General features: G+C 39.4%; 1 protein-coding gene across 4 annotated transcripts in view; it reads right to left on the bottom strand.

The window, feature by feature from the left end:
* Positions 1-247: 247 nt before the first annotated feature.
* The window catches only part of LOC137184579 (voltage-dependent calcium channel subunit alpha-2/delta-3-like), a 133,168-nt gene continuing 114,882 nt past the window's right edge, over positions 248-18,533 (bottom strand). For 3 of the 4 annotated variants that reach the window (XM_067592374.1, XM_067592375.1, XM_067592376.1), the window contains 11 exons: positions 15,255-15,316; positions 14,799-14,843; positions 14,645-14,707; positions 12,965-13,035; positions 10,862-10,937; positions 10,665-10,717; positions 9,312-9,367; positions 6,409-6,523; positions 2,290-2,402; positions 1,276-1,358; positions 248-1,135 (listed from right to left, as the gene is read on the bottom strand). In XM_067592374.1, the coding sequence (XP_067448475.1) occupies positions 1,043-1,135; positions 1,276-1,358; positions 2,290-2,402; positions 6,409-6,523; positions 9,312-9,367; positions 10,665-10,717; positions 10,862-10,937; positions 12,965-13,035; positions 14,645-14,707; positions 14,799-14,843; positions 15,255-15,316 (830 nt within the window). In that variant the 3' untranslated portion in view covers positions 248-1,042. Of the gene's footprint in view, positions 1,136-1,275; positions 1,359-2,289; positions 2,403-6,408; positions 6,524-9,311; positions 9,368-10,664; positions 10,718-10,861; positions 10,938-12,964; positions 13,036-13,506; positions 14,097-14,644; positions 14,708-14,798; positions 14,844-15,254; positions 15,317-18,533 lie in introns of those variants that run through there. The other variant, XM_067592377.1, reaches the window with a different exon arrangement.

Genomic DNA, 18,533 nt, shown 5'->3' with positions numbered 1-18,533 from the left:
ATACATACACACACACACACACACACACACACACACACACAAATGCCTGCCACATTTCTGTTCATGTGGAGGTCAAAAGCCAGCCAAACAATTTCCAACAGCCAACCACTAAGAGCAGATATCGTATTAATCAGTCAGTCCTGCCAACAACAATAGAACAATCGATCGGGAAGAGAACTGATGCTTTATATTAATTCTATTGTTCTTTTCAAGGTCTGTGTTGCTAAGAGCCTTTTTGACAACATCATAAATTTTAAACATCATTTTATTTCAAAAGTACACAAACAGGACCAATATCGTTCAATAAGGCAAAGCTCAAATATTAACAACCACTCACGTCAGAGGACTCAAAATCTCATAGTCACAGTTTATGGGTACCACTTGCAAATCATAAATAAAACTCTTTTTTTTTTCTTCATATATTTACTTGAACATATCTTTTTCTCATAATGAAAAAAAAAGATCATTAGACAAACATTTTATTATAACCCCAGCCACATATAATCATCTTCATCTTTTTTTATTTTTTTTTTATCTTCAGAATCTTAATTGTCCATGAAAAGTCAGAGTGGGCCAGAGGAAGGTGCGACTGTCTTTCTCCACATGGGTGTTACGTGGCTCTAATGCCCAGTTCCAAGCCCAGCTACAGACCCGAGCCCTTAGCTGCTACCTGAAAGGACTGAACATAGTGGTGTGAATGTCAGTGGGTTTTACTGGACCACTTGTGCAGTCTTTAAGCTACTAAGTGCATTATTAGCATTATTACGATGTTCAAAACTTTGCATCTCCCCAAAAAGCCATCCGTGCATGTGATATTGCTAAAGCACCTTAATGATCACTACTTAGCAGCTATCCATTATCAATCCTTTCAAATAAGTGCGTAGTAGGGAGGTACCTCAGGGCTAAGGGCTTTGTAGATGGTGAGTTGAAATTGGGCACAATTTTATGAGGGGCAGGAGTGTTTTTTTCTGTGGCTTCGTTGCGATTCTTTTGCATGCCGAGCCAAGTGAAGTTCTGGATGGAGAGGCGTGGCCAGCTCTGGTCACCTAGGGAACAGCACCAGGAGGATGCAGAGCAGTGTTGCGGCGAAGGATGGGGTGAGACTCACAGCTCCTCCGCACTCCATTGAGTTTTCCTAAAGACAGAATGGGGAGAAAACACAAAGATGCTGCACAGATATGGAATATTTTAATAAAATGCAAAAGCAGAAGTAGAGCGTTTATTACGAAGAGTACTTTAATGATGAGTGTGTGAGTGTGTGTCTGATGCGAATACCTCTGGGTGAAATGGGTGACAGGTATCTGGGCGCCTCCTGTCCTTTTGCATCTTCAGTCTCTCACACTTGAGAGACTCATTATGTGCAGCTGTAGTTAAGGCAATAACAGACAGATGTGTATCGTCTGCAGGGTGTTTTCCTACCGGAGTGTATTTCTTGTTTATAATGGAAAGGAATGCATGTTTTTGAGTGCACCATGGAAAGAGGTTCTTTTGGAAGCAGGGATATTTTGCGCACAGAACGGCGCGCAAAAAAAAAAGAGCAGATTTTGAGCTATGTTGCATGAGTTTTATTTTGTTGCATAGCAACAGAATGGCAAGCTTTATGCTAGAGTAAGCACTCCACAAAAAAAATAAACAGTGGTGGACATGTACAGTATATACAGCATGATTGTACTGCATAAAAATTTCAGAGAAATGTACAAAATAGGAGATTCCAACCCGGGTATGTGGTGACGAGCTGAGTTCCTTCAGTCTGACTCCACTCAGAGCTGTGTCTGCTATTGATCAGTACTCCATCACCGCGTGGGCTGTTGTGTAACACAGTCCAAACAAAGACTCAAGCACACACACACGCGCGTGCACACACACACACACACACTCAGAAGACACTCTGAAACTGACAGATCCTCGGCTTCAGATCTGGTCCCCCACAACGCTCCCATCTCTTTCATGCACAGAAAGAGGAAGAGGGCAAACAAACTCTGACAATGATTCTGACGCAGGAAGTCATGCGGTGGAAGAGAACAGAACTCACCATTAAAACCATAATCAAGTAATATTGTTATTTTTCTCAGTTCGGGAGAAACAGCCATGGAAGGTTGCGACAGCTGTCAAAAAACATTTGAGGTTGTGTTCAAGAAGCATTCACTCACACTTTTAACTAAGTTTTTCTTTGAAAATGTAGCACTCTTGCTGTAATCCACATCTCAGTCATCCCAGGATAGCCAGAGCCCTAAATCTCCTGTGTTCCATCCCCCTATCCCCCTGCAGTCTTTGCCCAGTAAAGGATATACATGATTTCGATGGGGTCCATGGTGATTGGCTCAAACATGCTGCAGTCACACTTGTTGTCCACCACCACCATGAAGAGATTACTGCTGGGGATCTGCTGGATCACAAAGGACCTGCCAATCACAGCACAGATAGCCAGACAGAAAAAGATGAGGGAGTAAGAAGGGAGAGGGAGGGAGGCTTGAGAGTTGGATTGGCAAGTAGACAAGGCGCATGGGTATGATGTAAATTTCCATGTGTGTCAAAGGATTTGTGTTATGAATGTTCAAATTCTCCCCCGGTACAGAAGAGAAGCACTGAAGAGACAACACTGGACGCATGTCAAGAGGATGAGTTGTCTCACCGCCAGCTGTCAATAAACATAGAGACATAGACAGACTCACACCAACAGACACACATATAAAGTATGCACATACTTCTCTAACTCACTCCATCCCCTTCTCTTCCTCAACCTCTTCCTTTCTTTCTCTTTTGTCTTTGTTATATCCTATCCAAGGCAAGCACCAATGAAGTGTTGCCGAATATAAAACACTGCAAAGGGAGTCAAATGGGAACCACACTTTTGTGCTCATAGCTTCCCATGGCTGTGTTTTACTGGCCTGAGAGATCAGGCCTAGCCTCGGCCTCCTGGCCAGTGATTTATGACCGAGGATAAGCTTTATGAAGAAGAGAGGTCGTAAAGATGATCTCTTCTTTCTGTCACCCTCTCTTTCTTTATCTCTTGCTTCTCTCCCTCTCTCTCTTCTGCTGCAGCTGGGTGATTTATTGAGTTCACGGTGAGGCATTTATCAGGCACGTATGAGAACGTGCACGTGTGACTGAGTGAACACACACAGATGCAAAAATATACATGCGTACACTCTCTAAACTCTTGTGAAGGTGAACAGGAACTAAAATAGAGAGGGAGAGACCTGGTAGGTCACAGCAGAACCTAGTATCTACAGAAATACCTCCACCCATGCTAATTTAATACCATGACCAATTTAATCTGACCACAAACAGCCTCCAATCCCTGAGTAGCACCAATCCACCGCACTCTAATACAGTCATCCCACCGTGACCAACCAAACCCAACCAAACCAGCCCAGCATATAGGCCAAGCCAGTCCCAATCACGGTGAATTAGGATCTGCTGATGTTTAATAATCTGTGCTCACCCCTGCACAGCGCTGGGCCGGCCCAGCTCAGCCCACTGATAGAAAGCAGAGCAAGTGTTCTTGGAGAAAAAGACTTAAACACATCCTGACAGCACAGCTGCTGGCCTTGAACATACCCAGTGCTGGGAAAGGGAGCACTACACCGCATATGAATGCACACACACATACACACACACACACACACACATACGTAATGCATACTCTCACAAACAAACACAGACTGTAAAGAAACTGACAACAAAGACAATCAATATGTTTCTCTGAGAAAAGACAGAGAACGGCAGAGACAGAGGACCCTTTTAATGACAGAAAGAAAGACAAAGGGAGTTAGACGGAAAGAAATTGAGAGCTTGTTAGACGTACTGTAGGAAAAGATAAAAACACACACGAAGACGTGGTGACAGAACATGTCTTCTTCTCAAATTTCTGACAAAACATACCACACAATCTGTAGCTGAAGCTGATAAAGCACGGCTTATCAACACTTTTAGATCACGAAGGAAAAGTTTTTATCTCTCCAGTGTCAACTGTACTGACACTCATTTTAGGGGTCAGAGCTATGATAAGGTGATGATAATTCTCCGAACTTCATAAAGTTTGAATGCTTTGCTTTTGATGCAGAAATGTAGCAGTTTTTCTAGAAGGTTCACATTTTTTCAACCATTTAATCATTACATAACTTAACCATAAGTGCATGTACGGTATGGTTTTCAGAAATATCTGTCATCACATTTGAGAAATATGACTAGTAATTACTGTGTGTAATTTAACAATTACTAATTTAGTGAGTTGACATTGCTCCATTAAAATCCCAACTAACAGCCCGGCCAGTTTTCAGAGCAATGCTGTCATTTTATTTCCATTTCTCTTATTACTTTTGGGAGGAAATGGGCATCATGATTACAGTATTCTCTTTCTAAGCCTTTTTACACATTTTACATGATTCCAATATACACAAGTAGGGGGACTCTAGTAAGAGATTTCAAGATTATTTTTAGATTTCTAACTTGGAGCTGCTGTTGGTGCAAATGCAGCTGAAATATTATAATAAAAATCATCAAATGGGTAAAATATGACTATTTGCAAAGAAAATTGAAAACTAAAAATGAACATAATTACTGTAACTTGAATAAACATGTAAAAATGTGAACTTTATTTGACATGAAAAAATCAACACTCACCTGTATATAATTCTAATAAAAACATAACAGTTATTAAGACACAATTATACATGACTGATAGTCAATCATTATCAAAATTACAAAGTCCGGATCCATAAAGATTGCTATACCAATTCTATTCTATGTTATCAAAGACTATGTCTTACGAGGCAGTAAATATGTTTAAACAGCTGTGTTAAGGAAATTAAATTATTTCATTACTGTTGTCTGACAGCATGCTGGGAGTAACGACTTCATAATATACATACCTATGGTACCATGGCTTTTATTGTGACCCAGGAAAAAGAGACAGATATGCTTTAAGAATCTCTAACAGATGAAACCATGTCTACATGTCTGACTCCAGCACTGAAACTGTAGCTCATTGCAACTTTGAACCTCTCTCTTTTAGGGACATGGCTCGTCTGGGACGGTTGAGAGAAAGAAAAAGAGCCTATGAAGCGGTAGGATATACGGCTGTGAGTATTGTTGCTAATAGTCCCCTTGAAGAACTTCTTTGGTTAGAGACATGACACACTCTGTCCAAAATCTCACGTTACCTTCTAGAGAGGCTGGCAACACATTAATAGAGGTAAATCATCCTGTAAGGACACTTACATTATTATAAAACTCACTAGATTTCAATGCTGTTTGTGTTTTGCCACTCTGTCTCACCCATCGGGAAGTGATAGACAAATACAAATACTGACATCACACACACACATGCACACACACAGTCAAAATACAGTAAAGAGAGGTTTTACAGGCATGAGCTTAGAGTATATTTCCTAGAGCATAAAGCACACACACGTGTCCCAATGAAAATATGAGAGAAAGGTCTCAGTCAGCCTGTAACGTGAAACAGATGTTTATCACCAATATCCTCTATTACTAATATGAGCTATAAAATTCCACATAACTGAAATAAAAACTCCATTTTACTTTGTCAAATTCATTGTGCTTTAAAAAAGATTTATCTGAAGGCGGCATGTTGCTCAGAACACACAGCCATGCCTGCTAATCCCGGTTCTGGTGTCATCGTTGGAGATGAGGCCATTCTTCTCTGGAGCACGTTTCTGTCATGTGTGTGTGGGTGGGTGTGAGTGTGTGAGACAGTGCTACAATATGTGTATGTGTGTGTACAGCATGTGTGTTTGGGGTCTGACTGCATCCCCAACCGCATTTTACTCCTGGCACCCAGGGCAGTGGTTACCCTGCTGACCTTGTGGGGCTGTACCAGCAGCAGACACACAAGGAAAACACGCACTCATGTGCGGGCGCGTGCGTACACACAGACACAGACACACACAGGGTTCTGAGCTTCCCTGGCAGTTCCACAGCTGGGAGCAATGAAGGGCCCATTGGAGGGATCCAGAGAACACCCCACAATTGCCTGACAGAAAAGCCCAAATTGTTAATGGGGACCACACTCATTTTCCCATTTTTAAAGGAAGCCTTTTTTCCACCTCTCTCCCTCATCTCTAAATGCCTTGTATTTCAAACTGCCGGAGGAGAGAGTGGGTGTCTGTGTGTCTCTAATGGATTGCCTGGATAAAAGTGTTTTCAACAGACAACAAATGATTTAAACATGTTTCTCATTATCAGGGATTACAGAGATGAAAATATTTCGCAATGATGAGAGTTAACGGGATAATTCATTTTTCATTGTTAGCTTGTTTTATGGAGCGCAGCGGCCGACTGATATCCGAGATATTTTACAGTGGATAGATATTCAGATTGTTATTGTTGTTGCTTCTGTATTGTTCGAGCATGTTCACATGTGTCTGTTTGTGTGTTTCGTACTTGATGCAGCCGTCACAGTCGATGTTTCCTGTGTTTTCTTTGATGGTTCTCTCGGATACAAAGGCTGGGTACTCTGTGTCACATGGTACCTGCATGGTCCGACCTATCCTTTGAGCTGGAAGTAAGGAAAGAAAAGAGGAAAGGGAAAAAGAGAGAAAGAAAGAAATTGAGTCAGAGTTGGTGAGAAATTCATGGAACTATTCATTTCAAAGTCAAATATACATTTAAAATAGTTGTGCAAACAGATTGCAAGCAAACACACCACATCCCTGCAAATATACAAGTTTGAAAGAACACAGCATTTGTGAACCAGAGCTGCCTCTTGTCCTGCTGGAGATATTTCCAGTATAAATCTAGGCCAGACATTCCCACAACATTACTTGAACTCTCCTGCCACCCAGAGGTCTGAAACCATGCTACAACTCGGAAAGAGGAGGGGGAGCAAAATGAGGCAGTTTTCTACTTGGGTCCATTTTAAAACACTCTTCTTAAAGCAGGGGTTAATGTAATCCTAATTTGCATATTAAACATAAACATTTCAAGATACGTGGCTCTACTTCATAAGCTCACACAAGCTACACACATAAGCTCACACAAGCTACGCACATTTTTACAACACAGCACAGATTTCTAAAGATGGTGGATTATGTGTGTGATTTGAATGGAGTGCTTTAATTAATGGGTGTCAGCAGTGCGGCATTATTGTGTGAAAGTATGTGTGTGTGTGTGGGTACAGCTGTATATAAACTATATGCTTACGAGAAACACAGCCGACATGTATAAACGTCTGGGATTAGTTCAGCTTGATAGGCTGTGTAGATTGGGTTACGGGCTGCTAAATTGGGGTGTTTCAGCTGTGTGTCACAGGCCTATGTCTCTATTGTAAAAAGATATAGAAAGTGCTGCTAAGACCTGAGGCTAGCCAGCTGTGAAATTGTCTCGACTGCTTGGCGAGCAGCGATGCCCAGCTTCACTTCATTCAGGATAAGAGTGTGCAAGGAAAGCATTTTATAGACTTTCATTTTGTGGTTCTCTCACTCTCTCTCTGTCTCCTCTCTCACTTTCACATACAAAATATTTTCATATTAGTTTTGGCTAGAATTAATATTACAAAATGCTGCTTAGAGAGGCTTTAATTCCAGACAGGCAAACAGTATTCAACACTCTATAAAGCATTAGGCATCACAGTGTTCATAACTCGGCAGGGATCACATGAGTATGTGTGTGCGAGCATGGAAGAAAGTGAGAGAGAAAAAGAAAGAAGACATAAACCAGAGAAGGGGAGAAAGGAAGAAAGAAAGAAAGACAGAATAAGGAGAAAAGAGAGAGAAAGAGGCCTTTTTTCTCCTGTTATAAAGCGGATATTACTTCCCACCACTACCAATATGACACACATCCTTACAGATCATAAAACCATCAAGTATAACCCCTCTGGACACACAAACAAATATAAATGTGTGCGCAGACAGACATGCACACACACACACACCCTCTCTAACACTGAGGTCACTTGAGGTAATCTTATGTTCTGCCATTTTTACTTTTAGGTTTTGGATTGTGCCTCTTTATTCTGTTTTTCCAGTGGTCACACTGACTCAGACCAAGAGGAAATGGAGGGGAGATGGCGGAGATGAAGGCAGGAGGTCAGTTCTGAGGACACTGGTTGTTTATTCTGCATGAAATGAACTTTGTTAATGGGTCAGTGTATGTTTTAGTCTGTGGATTGTTCTTTCAGATATGAAAAAATTAAATTAAATGAAATTAAATTAGAAAAGAAAGGATTATTTGATTTTGGTTTTAAAAAATGTTAATGTTTTCATTGGCAGATGTAAAATTGATGACCTAATTTCTTTTCTCTCCTTTGTGAGACAGGAAAGAATAATGCAAAAAGCATAAAAACTATTTTAAACATTTTATAAAAATATTTCTGAAACCAAAAAAAAACAAACCATTCACCACTGCGCATGGTTATGTTAAGATATAAGCTTTATATGAACTTTGAGATAGTTTTATTGTAGGTGTTACATTTAAAAAGGATTATATTAAGATTATAATTCGAGATCTTATTTGGAAACTATGACATCCATGAGACCATCTGCCTGTTTCTAAAATTGGATAAATATATAACTTGAAAGATGATTTTCAAGTTTACAAGAAAATGTTTTTCCTGTTTTTCTGTTTCTTTTCTAGCTGTTGTTGTTCTGTTGTTTTGAAGGTATATTTGTTTAATTTACAAGAGAATATCTGCTGTTTCTGGTATTTACCATGAAAATGAGATAAACTAATTTTACCTTTTTTCTGTTTCTGAGAGTATAAGTCAACATGAAAAAAAATACATAGACCACTTTTGACAGTCCTTGACTGTCATGTAATTCAGGCCCTTCAATAAAAACTTCTAGTGAGAATCTGGGGCAAAGCGGTTTTCAAACTATATTTGAAGAAAAATATTTTTAAAAATGCATACCGGTTAAAATGGTAGCAATCTGCAGTCAAATTTAGTATGTTCTAGCTACACAGAAGTACAGTGAAAATGAACTGATCTTGATTATTTTTCTATATTATTAGATACAACAATTTTTAGAGAATAATAATTATGCACATTGTCCATATTATATGACCACTGTGGCTTCTTTAACTACAGCAAAATAAAAATCTGATGAGTAATTTGAGCAGATCTTGTGCACAATGTAGAGTTCTGTATGTCTGGACCAAGACTTATTTATTAGTACATAAACAATGTACAGTACGTATGTATGTGTATGTACAGTGTATGAAACTTTATTACCATTATAAGCTGTATACTTTTACTTTAATGTGTATGTGTGTGTGTGTGTGTGTGTGTGTGTGTGTGTCATAAACAGAGATAGAGAGAGCAAGTATATCCCTGAAGAGTTTATTCTTACCTTTAGCTGTGAGGTCAGAGTGCCACCAGCTGTACAAGTTGAACTCGACCAAGAATCTAAATATGGAGAAAACATCGACCATAACAATACACTCCAACACATGCTTATATAATACATACTGTATAACACACTCTACTGCAAAATCACGTTTTAGCTACACAGTAAAAGTTTCTGCAGTAAGGAATAAAATGCTTATTTTCACAAATAAAAAACAATTTGGCTTTCAAACCAACTATGGCAAAGATTTACTGCTTTACTCTAAAATAAAACAAACCAGTTACCACAGACTCAATTCCATCATGTTCATGTGCCTCTAATTTGCTTCTGAGGCTATGAATCAAATCAATCATGAAAACTTTTTTTCCCAAAAAATATTAATGTTTAATATCTATTGAGAGTTCTTGGTTATTGGTATGCCTACCAGAGCCTGCAGGTTGGTGCTTAATCTGACTTTTTTCATGAGTAATCTGGGAAATTATCTTCAGTTATAACAGGTTGTGTTTTCTTCATCTCATAATTAATTCTGTGCATGTAGATGATTACTTTGTCCTGCCAGTGCTTACTGAATATAATTTCAAAAAAGTAATGTAATGAAAAGTAATTGTAAAGACAATAATACATTGGTATTTCCTAATAACAAATGACTTAATAAATTATAATAACTATTTTAAAAATTCCTGTACTGTATACGCTCTGAGTAACATGCTCGCATGTTAATTTCACATGTGTTTAACTAATGTCAAGGTGCCTCTGTGTAGAGCTTACTACAGTCTATGCCTGTGTACTGATCATTACGGTGTAGTAAGTGCTGTATGTACTATTTTTTGTGGTTTGCATGTGATGTGTATTTATGTGCAACGTCTGTTTATCAAGTGTTTGCTTCTGTCAGTTGTATGTAATTATTTATATTTAAACTTGACGAAGAGCGAGTGAAACATTGATGGAAAATGAAACCCATAAATCAAACTATCATTAATATTTCAAAGACACAAAATTGTCCGAACTTTGACAGGCAATAAAATTAACACTGACAGCTAAATCCTCCCATGATGCACTGTGGCGACAACAGACCACCCAGGAAGAATCAGCAACCACAACATGGCATCACGGGAGTACCCGCTCTACAGGAAACATCAGGTAGCCATTACCGCTCATGATCACTGATGATCACGTTGACGTACATGTGGAGGGACTCATAAACAAACATACAGTTGATATATACTCACAAACACACACAGTTAACCTGATCTGACAGGAGAGGCCACCATACAAGTCCTCAGAAGCACATGTATGGAGAGAGGTTATACTATTACAAACAGACACACGACACTCTCTCATACACAGAAGTCTTACATGACAAGCTCGGTAAGAATCCACTTCACAGCTGAGAAGAAAGCAAAGTAAGGCTGAAGAGAAAGAGAAAAAGAAAATACTGCTCAAACGCTAATAACATACAACATAAAGTCATGAAGATTTGAATGAGCACTGTACACTACATTATCCAGGCATTTTCAAGAGATCGAACAGTGTTAAAAAAATGTAGTACTCACATCCAACAGTGTGTGTCCGCTGTCACTACTCTCTGAATAGACCCAACATAGAGCCTGGTAGTCATACAGAGTGACCCTGAGGAGATAAAAGATAGAAGAGAGAAGACAGAGGCATCAGAAATAGCGATAAAGTGAGGCAGAGAGATAGAACATTTTTATAGATTTGACTTTTCATAAGTAATGCTTTTGTAAGCAAGATATAACCCGCATAAGGTAATAAAAATCTTGATTCTCTATACTGTTTCATGCCTGCGGGGCCTTTTGGACTGCTGTGTGGGAGCAGGAAGGAAAGATCCCACCTCTGCTATAACTGCTGCTTTACCTTTGGATAATATATTGGATGGATGTGGCAAGAACGGGAAAAGGAAAGCGACTGAAAGCCGAGAGCTTCCCGAGAGGTTCCTCAAAGTGATGTCAGAAGGTGGGTGTGTGTGTAGATGATTTGGGGATATTGGGGGGGATATCGGAGGATTTAAGGGCTTAGTAGACCCTAAGGGTGTGAGGTCTGCGTATGTCTGGGTGAGGTTATTGAAGGGGTGCCTAACACACACGTATACATACACACTGGACACTCTTTCACATGACCTTTGGATATATTCCTATATACTTGACAATACTTTGTGTGTGAACGTGTGTGCGAGCATGTGTGTGATGTCTGAGAAGGCTCAGTCTATCCGCAGCCCTGGGCGATGTTCAAACCTCAGTCACAGTACCGGTGACACACAGCTCCAACACACCGCCAGGAACCAATTAGCACTAAGCCAGGCCACATAATGGTGTTAGCAGCAAACTTATACCAATGCAATGTGTGTTTATGAGTGTGGATTACTGTATGTGTGTGTGTGTGTGTGTGTGGGTGTGTGAGCATGCCCTTCATTTTCTTTGCACGGGTGCCACTTTCAACATTTTCATTGATTTCCCCTTCTATTGCTGGTTTGAAAGGATGACAATTCAAAATTAGCTGAAAATAATTTATCTACATTTGTCCTCATTTACCGTCTTGACGCTGACAGATAAATTCAGGCTGGCAGCTTGTGTCGACTTTAAGTGGTGGACTTGAAAACCTCTTTAATGTTTTTTAATCAAGACATAAACTGTGCATCAACATAACGCATTAATTCTCTACAGATGGCACTGGGTTAACGCAGATCATACTGGATTCATTAGTTTAAGCTCTATTACTCATCATGCTAATACACAAGTCGTATTATTCACTCATCATACGTCGTCCTCAATTTTAAACAATCCCTCATCATCTGACATTAAAGATTCAGTGAAAGCACTTGTAAGCCTCTTTGTTTTTATGAGTGGGACTGTAAACCATTTGCTGTCAGCTTTTGAGGTTCATCCCCATGATAAACAGGCGTGGTTGTCTACTTGTGCGATGATTTGTCACCCGTGATTTTTATACACTGAGACAGCATGGCAAAAATCTCTCTCACCCACGTCCCAAAGGCAGAACTGAACACTGGGTACAGTCCTGCTGCAGTATTGGAAATGTGGTTGTAAGCTTCTGTGCAATCTAAATTTATGCTTAACTGTGGATCTAAGTTAAGTTAAGATTCCACAAATGTTAGACCATAACAGTTTGACTCTACAGTCAAACTACAATATATCTCTGTGTGTCTGCTTCTCTGCATTTCTGCTCTGTTATACTGGGAACGGTATCCTCCTGGGTTAAATTTCCAAATTAATTGCAGAAAGTCGCCACCCACTGCTCCTGGCGTTTTCCAGAAAACGCAGCGCAAACACGAGCGGTAGATGTGTGAATTGTGTGCACATGTGTGTGTGTGTGTGTGTGTGTGACTTCAAGTTTCTCCTAATTCCTTCGTTTCAGGAAAAGATTTGCTGTAATCCCCAAACGGAGGACTCCGCTGAGCGAGGGGTCGGAGGTCAGCGCTCAATAGCTCAACACGATTGGCCAAGTTAAGAGCTGTCAGCGCGAATGGAGACATACTCTCATTTTGTGGCCTGCCCGTGTGCCTGATATTATGCACATAGACTTACACACATGCATACACACACACACTCATACATACAATTGTGCTGGCACGTACTAGTGCACAGTCACACACCCACACACATGCAGGTTGTAATACTTACCTCTTGAAGGAGCCCATCTGCAGAAGCTTACTCATTACAGCTCCCTCTGCTTCTCCAAAAAATTTCCCTGTCTGAGAAAGAAAAAAAAAATGAGATTAGATTTTCTTTAATAAAACTAGTCATAATAAAATATAACTAACATTCCCTTAGAAATGACAGGTACAAAGTTGACACATATACACCTATCATACAGGATACTCATATTATTTCATCTTTGGATTTAGCTGTGCTAGAAAGCAGCATCTACTACCACTTTCTGTAAACTTATACCTGTTCTCACTAGTAGCTGGCTGACATTTTTTTTAAAATTTGACAATCTATTAATTATTTAGCACATGAAATGTCAGAAAATAGTGAAAAATGCCCATCACAATTCCCCAAAGCCAAAGTTGACATCTCAAAGAAATACTTGGACCAAACAGTCCAAAATCAAAAGGCATTCAATTTAAAATTATATGACAGACAAAAGCAGCAATTTATCATATTTGAGAAGCAGAAAAATGACATTTTGGCTTGAGAAAAGATCTAAGAGATGAATCCATTATCAAAGTTGTTGTGTATGCTTCATGACCTTGAGATATCTGACCGTGTTATAGTCGAGTATCAGGATTTACCTCCATGCCTGTCCAAAGTGCCCCAGGTCAGGTGATGTCCCAAGAACAAAGCTACCAGTTATCAACCATTAGCATCTATGAGCCATATAAGACCGAGCTCTATGAGGTTAAATCACCCCTTTCATCTCGCTGCACCCTCCACATTTCTTTACATCTGGAGGGCACATAATCTCACCTCAGCTGCACCTCGACCCTGTAACTCCCTCTAGAGATAACACAGCTAAAAGTGGCCTGAAATGACACAGCCTGGCCGATCCCCAACTAACCCCTTACTAAAAAAAAAAACAACAAAAAAAACCAAAACATTTTGACAGATCACATTTATGTTGTCTTGTTAGTCGCTGACATTTTCACTGTATAATAGAAATGAGATGAAACAAGTTCGGGGCACCCTGTTGACCTAATGGTTAAGGTGCACACCACATAACTGCAACGTCCATGGTCTGACTCCCGGCCGGGGGACCTGTGTTGCATGTCATACCCTTCTCATTCTCCCTTGTTTCCTGTCTCTACTCTGTCTGTCAAATAAAGGCAAAAAAAGCAGCTGAGATGAAGCAAGAAAGTGAGAGACACAAAAAAAGAACATGCAGGGGAAGGACAGTGACAGCCAGCGGAGAGGCTTCTAGATGAGCCAAAGCTTGAGTGACAGCATGTCTAGTGACAGCTAAGCAGAGGGTATATGCTAGGGCCAGCACCATGTCTACTTGAGAGCAGTCTAAACAACAATATCACGCATATGAAAAATTATTATATTACAGGAAAGCAAATGTAAGAGGTAAACATGCAATGTTTGATGTAATCTTAACCCTGACTCAATATAAATTGATACATTATTTTGATAAATTGTTCATACTGAATGTTATTCCTTAGGTTGAACCTGGAAGATCTGGCAAGAACACAATGGCGTACATAAATGCAATGTTTCTGACAATCAAAACTGGCTTGAGTTAAAATAACACCTGAATTTCAACTAAAAGACTGAAAGAGTTGTAGAACTGGCATGGCAAAACAAAAATATATCTATATTTGTGTATTATTTGTGTGTGTTTGTGTGTACATGTCTCACCAGCGTATAGTCTTCTGCTACCAGAACGAAGCCATTGTTGTCGATGAGGTAGCAATTAATGTTCTGTTAAATTGAAGAAAGTGTTAAAGTAGTTGTGAGAAGTCAAAGTGACAGAAACATGGAGGGTTTATTGAGAGAATCTAGGCTGACCGACCTCATCATCACAGCTTATGGAGCATTTTCCATCTAGAGCTGCACACTGTAAGATAAAAAAAAAAAAAAAAGTTTCTGCATACGTGTCACACCAATATTTAGGCTGTCTGGTTTAGAAACATAGATTCCTTCTGTCAGCTGAAAACATTTATTGTCTTGCAAAGTCATTTTTTAAAAGACAAAAGAAACAGACTGATGACCTTTACGTGTTAAAAGTTCTACCAAAACATTCAAACAGCATTCATGGGTCCTCGAGCCATTAACTATTCATAGTATGTAGGAACATATCAAGTTTTTATTTCAAAAGAAAAAGAAAAAAGAAAAACAAACCACTATGAAATGAGTAGTTGGGAATAAGAACAATGTGGTTATGGAGATTAAAACTTCCTACGTTTATAAAATGTATATTGTACATGTGAATGTGTAAAATAGGATGTGAGTGTGTGTGTGTGTGTACCTGTCTACTGGCAGTCCAGAATTTCTTCTGAAAGAACTCCAGTTTCATCTGGATGCCCACAGCTGAAAGACAGACAACACAGTCACTTAGATGTAGCAATGGGGAATGTGTGTGCTGTCCTCTGTGACCTTTATCACAACATAAGTCATCTTACAGGGAAGAAATAGATCACTAATATACACACAGTGTCAAAGAGCTTCTTTCATTAACCCCCGCATTTGGTGGAGCAAAAATCCTGTAGCAAAAAATAGAGTAAAAGGGCAATTACAGCCTGCATCATAGACGTGTCAGCCTATTTAGGGTTTAATGTGCGTGTTTGTGTGTGTGTATTTAATACTGTACTACGCACATGTGTATATGATTGCCGCTAACCACACTGAAAATGCAGTTTCACACCAGACCTCTCTCTCTCTGTGCCCACATGAAATCCATCTCATTCCACAGTCTGCCTCCCTGTTGTTTCCCCAACAGGCATTTCCAGAGATGGTATACAGAGTTGATCTTACTTCCATAAGCCTCATCCCAGCAGGTCCCTAAATGCACAGATCTGACCAGAATTCCATGTCTGGAAAAAAAAATGTCTCTGACATTAAATGTGTCGGCTTTTTCAGTCGACTGAGGAAAGATTGACACATTCACCACAGGCTTTAACTTCCCTCTTCTCCTCCCTGTCCTCCTCTCCCACTACCCCCTGCTACTAAGACTCAGAGGACCCTAGCTTTCTCTTAGTGGGGGTTTGCCATGCTTTGGGGGTCCGCAAGGAGGGGGGGGGGGGCAAAATTTAAAACCTCATCCAAATGCCGAGCAACCGCAGGTAGTAAATTAATGGAAGAGAATGTGCCATATTTGGACAGATTTACCAGCTGGAAAATAAAAGTGTAGTGAGAAAAATATATAGACAGACTAATGTAGACATTTGATGATTTACAGCATCTAGCTGATGTTGGCCTATTATTCAACACAGGGTGAGGATTTGCCTATCTCAAACTCAGTAGAACTACTTTTTGATACTTAGACAAAAACACTGGATCACACTGTATATTAGAAACGATAAAAACTGCAATACAATATAAATATTTGTTTGTTGTTGTCTTTATGACAGCTGTGTGAATATATTTCACACCATAGGCAGAAAGGAGCAAAAAGACAAGACGTAAAGTTCGCAAAACAAATATTTTCACGGGGCAGAATTAGCACTGGAAAGTTAAACACCACAAACCTAATATGAAAAACTTGTAGAAGAGTAATACATAAGGATGTGTCATAGATGCATGCATGAATACAGGCAATAAGCTCCGGGAAGAAAAGTGTGCCAGCGCAGCAGGAAAAAATGCCTTCAGACAGCAACAAAATAAAGCTTACAGTAGAGAAGGTCATGGAATTTATTGCACTGAATGACCAAACCTTTTTGTAGCTAAAAATACGATGTTTTGACACATTATTTCAATTTCTTTTCCTTGCTGCACGCTAAACTTGTGAGTCATGTTGTAAATTTATATATTCATGGGGAAATAGAACTCAACAATTTATGCATCAAGTTTTTAGCCAGCTGTTGTATCTCAAGAAAAAGCATAGAACGAAATTATGTACAAAGCTATCAAGGAGGAGATTTATATCAGATTGGTAATAATATTTCACTGTTGTGGTATTGGGATTTGGAAATGAAAGTGTTATCAAGACATTTGTAATACTGGACTCTGGCATTGTCTATCTCTCATAATATAATGCAGCTTGTTTATTACATAATTAAACTTCTGTTGTGATTTGGTGCGATATAAACAAAATTGACTTAACTTGACTACACAATAATTATTCTTATTCTGGCAAACATTTTTAGTTAGTCTTGTTACAACATTTGTATTGTACACACACACACACAAACATGAATCTTTTCATCTTTCTCAGCGTCTCCCCTCTGGCAGAGGGTACAGGTCACTAGGAGGTACGACGGGAGACCTTAAGCGGAGCTTCTTCCCCAAAGCTGTACAGTTGACGAATACACAAAAGTTGGTCTACTTGTATTGTATGGTGTGTGGAGCTGTGTAGGCTACGGTGTGTTTTTTTTCTCTTTGCACTTCTGTCCTTTATGTTTGCACTGGTGTTGTATGTGATGTATTTTGACAGCTGTTCCATCTGTACCGACATTAATTCCACCAGCCTAGCCATGCGGTAATAAAGGGAACTTGAACTTGTATGACTAAGAGTATTATTACAGTATAATGTATTTTACTATTAGTATTATTAGGCAGCAAGTCAGTAGTAGTGGTATATAACAATAATAGTTGTACTAGTGGAAGTCGTAACTGTATTGTTACAGTATTTTTCAGCCCTCATGCATTGTTTCTCTACAGCTGTAGCTTCAAAAATAATAAAATACCAAATGTGTCACTGGATGACAACACATTATCAGTGAAAAATATCCCACTGATTTGCACTTTATGTGTGATTGTGTGTTTGCGTGATTGTTTAAGTGCAGTGGGGTGCTGCTGTGGCCTGTTTTAGCCCTAGCCCAGAGGAACAGGTGCAGATTATCCCGTCATAAGCTTTGCCAGATCCTTTCAGCAGCCCACCATTTCTACACCCACATAGAAAACCCAGGAGGAGAAGCTAATTTAAGATGCTGGGCAACAGCAATGGAAACACACATGGTACAAAACCAGGGAGAACCTAGATTATTAAGCATATCAAAGATACAGGATAATCTACTCTAAAAAGCTGTAAAAACAAATAAAGTCATGACTGACAACAAAAAACAGTTAAGGAGGTCGACTTTAGTTGTCAGGCAAAAATGCTGCCAGATACTGTAATTAGTAGATGTAAGATATGAAAACACAACTCGGAGAGCTGAAACAGTCAATTTATTAGAAAGTTAAAAATGGATAAAACTTAAAATATGTCTGCATATATAAGGTGGCAAATCTCTTCAATAAATAATTGGAAATTAAATTAATGGAAACAGTTCAACAATTCAGTATGTGTATTCAGTGCATGAGGTTTGGCCCATTATGTATGAATTACGTATTAGAGGTTAAAAGTGCACCGATGTTGGCTGCTACCTGGAAGTCGGCTCAGAACAAAAAGACAAAAGCCCAAATCTGTCTCACTAATGCTTGGGAATTTTCTGTACTATGGGGGAACATTTAATTTCCCTAGGTATGATTTAAGAACTTGGGGGTATTTATGCTCTGAGCTGGGTTTATGAGTCCAAAGATGAAGAGACATAAAATCCACTCCAAATCCACCCCATCACCAATCTCCTATCCGTGCAATCCCAGGCTG

Source organism: Thunnus thynnus, chromosome 6 (genome assembly GCF_963924715.1).
Source record: "Thunnus thynnus chromosome 6, fThuThy2.1, whole genome shotgun sequence".
In the NCBI taxonomy this organism is placed as follows: Eukaryota; Metazoa; Chordata; class Actinopteri; order Scombriformes; family Scombridae; genus Thunnus; species Thunnus thynnus.
The sequence above is the reverse complement of the archived record's forward strand: the minus strand, read 5'-3'. Positions and strand labels throughout refer to the sequence as shown.